The sequence below is a fragment of the Parasteatoda tepidariorum genome, chromosome 4 (genome assembly GCF_043381705.1).
Source record: "Parasteatoda tepidariorum isolate YZ-2023 chromosome 4, CAS_Ptep_4.0, whole genome shotgun sequence".
NCBI lineage: Eukaryota > Metazoa > Arthropoda > Arachnida > Araneae > Theridiidae > Parasteatoda > Parasteatoda tepidariorum.
This window is the reverse complement of record NC_092207.1, coordinates 34,906,144-34,917,978: the sequence shown is the minus strand read 5'-3', so window position 1 is coordinate 34,917,978 and position 11,835 is coordinate 34,906,144. Positions and strand designations below refer to the sequence as shown.

The 11,835-nt window shown below is 31.0% G+C and overlaps 1 protein-coding gene across 2 annotated transcripts in view; it reads left to right on the top strand.

Annotated features, from left to right (window-relative positions):
• The first annotated feature begins 235 nt into the window (after positions 1-235).
• Positions 236-11,835, top strand: part of LOC107447721 (uncharacterized) — a 45,189-nt gene continuing 33,589 nt past the window's right edge. The window contains exons 1-7 of one of the 2 annotated variants that reach the window (XM_043055240.2): positions 236-725; positions 2,622-2,824; positions 5,173-5,271; positions 6,177-6,294; positions 8,913-8,970; positions 10,908-10,974; positions 11,457-11,500. In XM_043055240.2, the coding sequence (XP_042911174.2) occupies positions 2,624-2,824; positions 5,173-5,271; positions 6,177-6,294; positions 8,913-8,970; positions 10,908-10,974; positions 11,457-11,500 (587 nt within the window). In that variant the 5' untranslated portion in view covers positions 236-725; positions 2,622-2,623. The remainder of the gene's footprint in view (positions 726-2,621; positions 2,825-5,172; positions 5,272-6,176; positions 6,295-8,912; positions 8,971-10,907; positions 10,975-11,456; positions 11,501-11,835) is intronic. The other variant, XM_071180501.1, reaches the window with a different exon arrangement.

Here is an 11,835-nt window from a genome sequence, read left to right as displayed (position 1 = left end):
GATGTTCATCTCCTCAATAGTTTTTTCAGTTTTCGTTCTTTTAACCGCAATAGCCTTTCGCTACATTTAACTTGATCAACTAATTTTTTCTTATCGATTATCCCCACCCTAACTTTAACCGTGTATCGCTTTGCTCTTTTCCTCGTGCCTTCTTGGCGTGAGTTGAGGAAGCCGCAGTATGAGAGAAACAACGTTCTCATTTATGAAATTTTCAAGCTCTTCTCCCAGTAAGATTTTTAATACTTCACCCCTTTTAATAATGTAAAAATAAATGTAAGATGTGATGTAAGATGTAAAAATATTTAAATTTTAAAGCTTATCAAATAAATGTAACTGTAAATCATATTTTATTTAATTTAATCTTTGCCAAATTAAGATGAGCAGCACGTGTGCCTTGTCGCCAATGGTTGGCGAGTTTCCATGGTAACAATCACCAAATCTACAATTCAGATGTTTACGAATCGTCTATGCTAGAATTCCACCATTTAAAAGAGATAAAAAGGAAGCCTCGCCCGATTCGAAATATGAAAATATGCGTTCCAGTTGAATGATTAGATGTGGTATAAGGGGAGCCAGCTCCATCAAAGTGAACCACCAGAATGTCTGATGAATAAAATAAAGTTTCTTAACATCTAAATGAACTTTGTGCCCTCTTTAACTCCATTTCAAATGCACCTACCCAACCAGTTACGAAACCTGGAGATCCTTCTGGAACGAAGGATCAGGTAATTAATTTGAACAGTGTTTTGTTTAATGATACGATCACTCTTTTATGTTTTTATTTATTTTATTCTAAATTTTTTTAAATCATAACAATACGATAACAAGTAATTATGATCACATCTAATCTTGAATGCACGTGGGATTTTGATTTCATATTCATTTATAAAAACTGTTCTTTTTTTAATTTTCCTTTAAATCAAATAATTTTCTTTAATATCAAATCTTTAAGATTTGCAAATTTACCTACATTAAAAAGATGAATTTTAACTGTTCTAAATATCCGTGCTCCTTATATATGAAAAAGAACTACTACTGTGTTTACATTTTGTATATTAACCCTTCATTGCAAGTGAGGTACGCAAAAATATGTTTACATGCCAGGGAGGGGGATGCATGAACAATCCAGCTGCAAAACCTCTAAAGAACCATCCAAATTTTTACTTTTACTATAAGTTAAAATGCTTTGGTGGAAGAAACCAACAACTATTGGAACTGCGTACTGAAGAGTGATGTGTAATAAACCAACGAACTCAGAACCAAAGTAATTGATCTTCGATTAGTTTTCCATGAATTAACAGACTCAGTTCCTTTAAACTGACACGAAGTAAGCCGAACATATAATTCTCTAAACAAAATTCGACTTAAGAAATGAATTAGACTGAATTCAGAACCTTAAAAATTACAGAGAAGAGAGGGCATATTTTAAAAACTTTTCATTTCAAATTTTCATTTTTAAAATTTATATAAAGTAAATTAAACAGTACATGGAAAATGCCTTTACAGTTCTAGAACTCCAAAAAACTTTCTGTAGAATTAAAAGAAAAATTATAATATTTTTAAGAAAGTTTTCGATCAAAGGTGTTATACGGTTTGAACGAGGCAGGGATTTCTTTGGGCAAATTTTCTGAAAAAATTTGCATTGAAAATTAAATAGTAGGAAGTGCTTATGCTTATTTATAATTTATTTGCTTAAAAATTGAAATATCTTTCTTAACTTTGTAAAAATTACTTACTGTTCACAAAATTTTTATAAATTTACTTACTTTTGACAAAAACTAAATACTTTATGCAATATACTAGCAAAATAACTCATTGTATTTTATAAAAGGCGTTGAACAGCTCAACCAATTCTGAGTTTATGACTATCAGTGTTCATCCCTGTAACCTTGTAATTTTGAATCCAATGAAGAAGACAAGGGAATTTCTTCATCAACTAGCATTGGGCACCTTTTGACGGAACTAAGCAGCATTTGCTTTGCGATGTAAACCTCTCAAGGTTAGCCCGAAGCCAAGGTGGCTCTAAGGCATGATTTGTCTATCACTGAGGATAATTCTTTATCAATAAGCCTCCAGTTTGAGCTTTTTTATTGGGCGGCATAGAGTTCCAAGACACGCTGTGTATTCAATGACTGATTTTCAATCATAACTGCTAAAATGACTTCTTAATATGTGGGGTCTAATCATTCAATCAAAAGTCATTAGGGGTTTTTCCAACTAGTATTGAAGATTTAATCATTAACTCTTAATCACCAAGATAAAGACCATGGATATAATGCTTGCATAAGCTACACTTTTAGAAATTATACACCACATTAAATAACACTATTGAACAAGCTTTCGGAACGATTCCAGTAGAACCATATAATTGTCCAATCAAACCAAACTTAATTACTCGATACTGTCAGCCATTTTAAAAGGAAATATAATTCAATTTTACTGCGTATAATTTTTTTCAGAAAAATTGAATGGTACTGTGGTGCACTATTCTGATATTATGATAAAACATGGAGCTGATTTATGTGTTAAAATAGTTTGTTCATTCATTATTTGTTTTTCATTCACAACGAAACTGCATGACAATAGAAATAGTAAAATAAATAAATATGTTTAATTTTCAGTGATGCATCTTCATTTCAAAACCAATACTACTCAACGTCCAAATCCAATCGAAAAAATAAACCAATCATATATACCGACCTACAACTTGCCTGATACGCCATCCATTCAGTTGTCTGTGCATTCTCCATTCTTTCTACCCAGTCCCCACAATGGTGGATATAACTATCTTGGAGGAAGATCTTACGATCTAAGCGTATCAATGGTGGGTTTGTATAACATTTTTTAATCATATGTAAACTATAATTTCTTTATACTTGCTCTTTACAATGACGGATACAACTACATTGGAGGAAGATCTTATGATCTAAGCGTATGTTTGTATCACATTTCTTTATTCTAAGGTGAGTTTGTATCACATTTCTTTATAATATGTAAACTGCAATTTCTTTATGCTTGCTCTTTACAATGGCGGATACAACTACATTGGAGGAAGATCTTACGATCTAAGCGTATCAATGGTGAGTTTGCATACCATTTCTTATTCACATGTAAACTATAATTTCCTTATACTTGCTCTTTACAATGGCGGATAAAACTACATTGGAGGAAGATCTTATGATCTAAGAGTATCAATGGAGAGTTTGTATCACATTTCTTTATAATAGGTAGACTGCAATTTCTTTATACTTGCTCTTTACAATGGCGGATACAACTACATTGAAAGAAGATCTTACGATATAAGGTAATGAATGATGATGAGGTTGTGAATGAAAATGCTAATTTCTGTATAAGTGCTTTTTACAATGGCGGGTATAAAGGCTACATTGGAGGAAAATCTTACAATTTAAGAGTATCGATAGTGAGCTTGTACGATGAATAAGTTAATTTCCTTATAAATGCTCTTTGCAATGGCAGGTACGACTACATCGGAGGAAATCTTACGATTTAAGCGAATTAATAGTGTGCATGTATCACATTTTTTACCGTATGTATAAATTGTAATTTCTTTATACCTGCTCTTTACAATGGCGAAAACAACTACATTGGAGGAAGATTTTATGATCAAAGCGTATCGATGGTGAGTTTGTATGGTAAGAATGGTAATTCCTTTATACCTGCTCTTTATAATGACGAAAATAACTACGTTGGAGGAAGATCGAACAATATAGGTGTATCAATGGTGAATTATAATCACTTTTGTAATCCTATGTAAATTGTAATTTATTTGTAACTGCTCTTTACAGTGGCAGATACAACTACAATACGAGGAAATATTGCAATATCAAAAGATGACATCGGCTTCTCTTTCACTTCTCACTCTCGTTTTAATTTCATATTGTCTCATTTTGCAGAAGCAACTTTTTCTAATTCGAAATTTATTTCTTGAGTTCTTTTTCTTTCTTCAGTTTCTTTTCTTTTATTTTCTTCTTGTTAAATATCCCGTATGAATGCGACGGAGTAATGACCATCGCTTGAAAATTCTACGGATTTATCAGAAGTCACTAAAACTAAACTATACAACTTTTATCCAAAAAAATAACATGAATTATCTATCTTAGGCCAGACAAACTCACTCATTGCTGTCAGAATTATACTGACTCCTTTAAGGAAAGAGGTTTATCCCAAAACGGAGGCACGATTCTAGCGCCACCTTTAAATTTAAACAATTAATAAATACAATAGTAATTTTTTTTATCACAGTTATACAAATTTAGCAAATAACTATTAGAAATATGCAAAAAGTGAAATTAACATTATGGGCGTATAAAAATGTGGTCTCATTAGTTAAGCCAGAAGAATAACTGAAAGTTTAGTTTCAATCATTCTTCTGGCCTAACTATTGAGACAACATTTTTCATATTGTGCTTATCATCCTCCCACTCCCTAGATTTTGATTGTCAAAATTCTTTCATTACCACTTTTATCTTCTACAGCCAGTCATGATACATGCTTGTTGTTACCTAATTGTTAGTTTTCTGGAATCAAACTGTGATATCATTTCAGTTGAACAAACTTTTCAGTGAGCAAACATTTAAAAAGTTGGGAGATATTAGAGTTTTTTGCAGTGTTCGGAGTTATAATTAAAAAGTTTCTGTTATATTTAATTTTTTTTTATCTTGACGTGGACAATTTGACACTTTGAAAATCACCTGGGAAGTTACAGTTCGTTTATAGAAGGACGATAAGGACGTCCAGTGCTATGGAAACAGGAAACACACTTAATGAATAGAAACTATTCGATCATTTTGTTCAGATTTTGTATTTTGTCTTTTAAATTTACCTTGCTATTCCTGTCTTCTATTGTATTGCTTTGAATGTTTTTTCTCTCCTTCAAGGAGTTGGCAGTTTAGCCTCTTCCCTCAATAATAACCAACCTTAAATGGACGTTACTACGAAAAATTAATTAAAAATATTTGATTAAGCAGCAAACATACTGGACAAATCTGAATAGACGTCCATAAGTATTTTTTTGGAATGCAAAAGATCAAGCGTTCGCTGTTTAACTATTTATTTTAATAAATCTTAATTCAGTAAAGAGTAAGTGTTTATGTCCAGAACAGCTTGTTGTCTTAAATACACAGTAACTAATTAGAACTTTTCATCTTGTAGAAAGTAAAGCATCTTCTTCCCTCACCGTATCAAACAAATTGCACAGATTACATGAAAATATGGAGGGAGCGAGGTGGAAAGGCGCCAATTGAACAACTGGTACGTAAATACCCGCAAAGATTTATAAGTTCAACAAATAAAAAATGCCAAAAACAGGGAACAGAAAGCATAGTTCTATTTCTTTATTTTTTAAAAATACAAGCAACAAAGCGTATAGTCCACAGAGACACTTCCAGAAAAGGATCTAAAAATGCATTTTAAGATCACAGGAATTATTTTAGGGCATTTAATATTCATCCAAAGTGATGTTTTCATCGATGAGCTTTCTACACTAAATTCTTCCATAAGTAGCCCACTAGTGGAGAGATGAAACCTGTGAGTGCCTGAAGTACAAAAGCTCTCCGTATAATCCATCTCCAAGAATCACTTCCAGAGAAGGATCTAAAAATGCACTTTAAGATCACAAGAATTATTTCAGGGCATTTAATATTCATTCAAAGTGATGTTTTCATCAATGAGATTTCTACACTAAATTCTTCCATAAGTATCCCACTAGGGGAGAGATGAAACCAGTGCACGCCTGAGTTGCAAAAGATCTCCGTATAATCCATCTCAAAGAATCACTTCCAGAGAAGGATCTAAAAATGCATTTTAAGATCACAAGAATTATTTCAGGGCATTTAATATTCATTCAAAGTGATGTTTTCATCAATGAGATTTCTACACTAAATTCTTCCAAAAGAAGCCCGCTAGCGGCGAGATGAACATCAGTGCAGGTCTGAAATAAAATGCTTGCATTTTCTTTCAATGTTGCTACAGTGCTCGATTATGTTTAATTATTTTATGAAATTGCTTTTTTCTCCTTATTTGAAAAAAAAATTAAATCTTTTATTTAAGTGATGGCAAGTGCCTTTATTTATTAACAGCATTTCTATTACATACTCTTTACTTTCTATTTCATTAACTAAATAAAGTTTTAACATCACATTCTTTTTTTTAATTAGGCTGTGATTCAAGAATGTATGATGAATATAAGTCTCATTTCTCAAGGATGCGTCCCTAAACATATTAAATATCCTCACAATTTCAAAATATGCAAGGAACAACAAAAAGACACCTCTAGTAAGATATTTTTAAGTTTTAAACACATATTTAAATGCTGATCTTACATTTTTGTGAGCAAAATAATAAGCAATTTTTAAAACAATCTGTCACACTTTAATCTGCCATAAAAACAAAACACATAAAAACTCGATTGAAATAATTTAAATTTTTGATTTTCCTTAAAACTTCAATGTTCTAACGTTTAAATGAGTATATTGTTTTGAAAAATATATCTAAATTAAGAAATATATTTTTCTATGCAATAGTCATATATACTCACAATCATTTTCAGTGTTTTAAAAAAATTTTTTTATCACTATATGATTTATTTTATTTCATTTAATTGCATAAAAAGCAATAATAATGCCGTATAAGTTTTGTTAATACTAATCTTTTGTCTTAGTAACTTGAGGTGATCTTTGCTACTTCGGCCATTATTTTGTTTGAATTTTGAAAACTAATATGGTCTGCTGCTTATTGCTTGAAAGGTTTTCTAGCGAAGATGCATGTCTTAAGACATTTTAATTAAAATTATTTTTAAATTAAAACCCTTCTCTAAAATTAAGAACACATAAGGAAGCAGTTAAAAAACATATATATGATTTTGAAGTATTTTTTTCCTAAAAAAAATAAATATCACTTAAAGAAATTTATATATATATATTATATATATATATATATACACCGAAAGAGCCATTACATTACATCATGACTACCCTCCATCTATAACAATGGGCTCGCCCAGGTTTTCATGGTTTCTCGCCCGGGAACAATGTTTTCACGGGGCACGTTAGGACCCATAATCCTCATAGAACGATTCCTGACGTCTGTAAGCTACTTGAACATAGTTGCAGATCAGGTTCACCCATTCATGGCAATAGTTTTTCCTGGGGGGATGATGTTTAAAAACAGGATAATGCACCATGTCATAAGGGTCGAATCGTCATGGATTGGTTCGAGAAACATTCCAGTAACTTTCAAGTCATGTCTTGGCCCCCAAATTCACCTGACCTTAATNTATATATATATATATATATATATATATATATATATATATATATATATATATATATATATATATATATATATATATATATATATATATATATATATATATATATATATATATATATATATATATATATATATATATATATATATATATATATATATATATATATATATATATATATATATATATATATATATATATATATATATATATATATATATATATATATATATATATATATATATATATATATATATATATATATATATATATATATATATATATATATATATATATATATATATATATATATATATAAAGAGAAAGCTAATATAAATCCTATTATAACGTATTACTATTATAAATATATAGTATAATGACACTAGTACTGTTACCATTATTATTATTATACATCGTCGATAAGCCAAGCATACATCGTCTTGTACTGACAGGACACGGACACGAAGTGAGGGCAGGACTTAGTTAAGGGCCACGCTTATGATACTATATACCAGGGGTGGCCAACCTGCGGCTCGCGAGCCACATGAGGCTCTTTGAAGGATTATTTGTGGCTCTCGATAAATGTACCCGAGTTCCCTTTTCATTTCTGTGCTACTATATTTTAAAAAAATTATTATCATTCCGTATGTGTTTCAAAATGTCTTTTAAGTTACTGAAAACAAATATGAAAGACTAATGCAACGTTGTTCAATGCAAGGTGAGTTTTCCATTTCTAATATAATTATGACACAAAAAGCATCTGGGGAGTTAGAATTAATACAGATGCAACAAGATCAAGCTTTACAATTAAAATGTTAGTCGACGTCAAGTACTGAATTTTGGAAATTTGTACCAGAATCGAAGTATCCTGAATTAAAAAAGGCCGCTTTTCGAATTATTTCAATATTCGGAACAACGTACTTACGTGAATAATTTTATTCCACTTTAAAATTTGTGAAATTCAAACACCGATCAGTATTAACTAACCACCATCTCAGAGAATTACTGAGAAGTGCTGTTATCCATTATTCACTAAATTTTAAGGAATTATCAAAAGAAGTAAAATAAATGTGTTTAATATTTAAATTCAATACACATATTTTGTACTTTTACTTAAATGTTTTCAATCATAGAACTTATGTATAAAAAAAAATTAATTCCTTTCTTGCATACCTTTTAAATACGTATTTAATTGTGGCTCGAGAAAAATTTCACATTTTTAAAAATGGCTCGACTATCAAGGAGCTTGGCCACCCCTGCTATATACTATGATACTATATACTGTGATACTATATACTATGATACTATGTACTATGATACTATATACTATGATACTATGTACTATGATACTATATACTATGATACTATATACTATCATGCTATTATACTATTTTGTCATTTAAAATTACACNTATACTATATACTATTATACTATATACTATTATACTATATACTATTATACTATATACTATTATACTATATACTATTATACTATATACTATTATACTATATACTATTATACTATATACTATTATACTATATACTATTATACTATATACTATTATACTATATACTATTATACTATTATAAGTATATTTTAGTAACATTTTTTTTTTCTAAACAGACAATACTTTGATACACCAGTGTTCACTATCAGCAGTAAACTACAATCAACCTTGCGAGTAAGTGCCTGGCATTAAATACTCTATTCTGCATTTTATTTAGGTCCATTTCTGAAATAAATAAGATACGTATCAATTTTTGCTTATAATTTTCTTTTATATTTTATAAGGAAAGTGTACTTATTCCAAGCATGGGGCTTAAGGCTCTCACTTCTTACATGGCACAACTAAACATATTTTGCGCATTTTAAATAAAACAGCTCCCATTGACCATAAGTACAGTTAACTTACTGCCTACGACATCAAGAACATTATGCAATTATAGAACATGAGTGAAGGGCAGATCGCATTCTTCTTTCTTGGCTATTATTTTAAAGATGCCTCAAAGAAAGACAGATCACATGATTCTCCGATTGAAGATCAAGCACACAGAGCAATGCTTCGAAGAAGGATGGATAAGTGAGAGTGTTCATTTAGGCCATGCTTAGTGCGATTTTGAAATTGCCCTGTTTTCTTTTTTTTTTGGGGGGGGGAGGCTCATTTTCTCGTCATTTATACCGTTATTTTACATTTTTTTAAATGGTTTGAATGGTGTAATAAATAGTGTATTAAAAAATAATTAATAGTGCAATGGTGCAGTGAATAGTGTACTAAAAAAATGGTTTGAATGGTGTATTAAATATGGTAAAGAGAGCCGCAATTTGATGAGTTCACGAGATAGGTACTGAACATTGATAGCTGAACTTTCTTTCAATTGGATATCTACAAATAACGTCATCGTAGGTAAATCGTGGCATTTGTCAACTCAGCCAATCAGGTTCGACATACATGGATGACGTCGCTTACAGGTATCCAATTAAATGTTATTTAAATAACAAGGTTAGGCATACTCACTTCACTTCTTCTAGCATTGCAAGTACCCAATTATTAAGAGGTCACAGTCGAAGTACGTAACGATGCTTCCTAGTTTTTCTTTCTTTTTTTTCTTTTTTTTTGAGTGTTTAATATGTAGCAAAGGGCATGTAAAGCGACAAAAACGTGCTTAGCTCAAAAAGTTATCTTGTGTGTGGCTAGTCTTCGAAATCTGGCGTAGTCAGGTAGACTCCGTAAGGTCATTTAAATATCGAAAGTCCACTACGGTCAGGGGATCAGATGACAGATCGCCTGGTGTTAGTCCAAAGCAGTTCAATATGTGCTCGGGTTAATCAGAATGGTTAATACATTTCTTAAAAATTGGAAAACTCTTTTCACTGTTCCTCAAAGAGAGGCACTGAAGATGCCCACTTACAAGCCTAGCCAGAGTGATCAGAGTTCCTCTATGGTATTTGGTGTTTAATAGTACCAGGGCGTGCCCCACTGTACCAAGATGTGCCCCACTGTACCAGGGCATGTCCCACTGTACCAGTCATGCACAGGTAGTATGTGCCACAATGCATTACTCCTTAAATTTACATTGGTATACATTTCTTGAAAAGTGAAGTGATCATGACACTCGCGCTGCCGTCTTTAGCCAATCTCTTCGCAATTTTATTAAAAAGTTATCTTAATTGCAAAGTAAAGTAAAGTAAAGTTGTGGATTTACCAAAAAATTGCCTTAATACTACACAAATTAATTTCGGATTCCTTTTATATTATTTAATTTCATTATTAGTTGTGCGCTTAATACTCACCGAAAATAAAGAGGTCTCTCTCTCACTTTTATTTATTTAAATACCTATCAACAATGTTTTTAGGTAAACCTATAACTAAAAAATTAAAATTCGTTTGTTAAGGAACTATTCAATTATCAGCAATTAAAAACCACACTTTTGGTTATAACCTAAAAATCAATCATTATTTTTTAGAAACATTGTACACAGACTTCTATTAATACTGCCAATATTCTGTTAAAGTTTGAAAATTATCGAATAAAAATTGCACTTTTTTTTACTTCAATTACCAGTGTCCCCTTAAGCATTCAAAATAACTTGAATTACTATTTATTTCTTTAATTTCAGTTCAATCTCTTATTCTGTAACAAAAATGGATGAGAAAGATATTAAGAGTCCTATAATGCAGCTTAATGTAAGTATGAATTAACTCACATCATGAAATGGTGAGATTTTTTTAAAAGCATCTGAAAAATAATAGCATTTATCTTAAAACATTTAGCACTATACAAATTCAGAAACACATATCATAGGGATTTTGTGCTGTCATTTTGTACCGTTATCACTACGCTTAATATGCAATTTTTTTATCATTTGGCAATAATAAATTACGTAAAAAAAAAAAATTTCAGAAAATTAAGAAAACAAAATTTTTTCAAGATAATTATAGTGAAGAATAATGAAGATAATCACACCATTAGACTTTACAAACTATAAGCGCCACCTATGGTCGAGCACACGCTTTACATAAATCAGATGTATCATTTGAAAAACTTAGCTGATTCTAGCTGCAAATCAGATCTGGTCCATTTTACACAATGAAACTTTTTGATGGATTCCTAATTATACTTCACAAATAGAGATTCTATTTATTGATAGAGAATTTTTATTTTCTAGTTTATGCAACAAGATTGTTCAGGCAACAAAGTATGGCAACCAGAGTAAGTATTTATTATAATAAATAAATACATATATATATATAATATACCGAAGAGCCGTTACATTATGACCACCCTCCATCTACAACAATGGGCTCTCCCAGGTTTTCATGGTTTCTCGCCCAGGAACAATGTTTTCATGGGGCACATTAGGACCCATAATCCTCATAGAACAATCCCTGACGTCTGTAAGCTACTTAAACATAGTTGCAGACCAGGTTCACCCATTCATGGCAACTGTTTTTCCTGCGGGGGATGGTGTTTACCAACAGGATAATGCACCATGTCATAAGGGTCGAATCGTCATGGATTGGTTCGAGGAACATTCCAGTGACTTT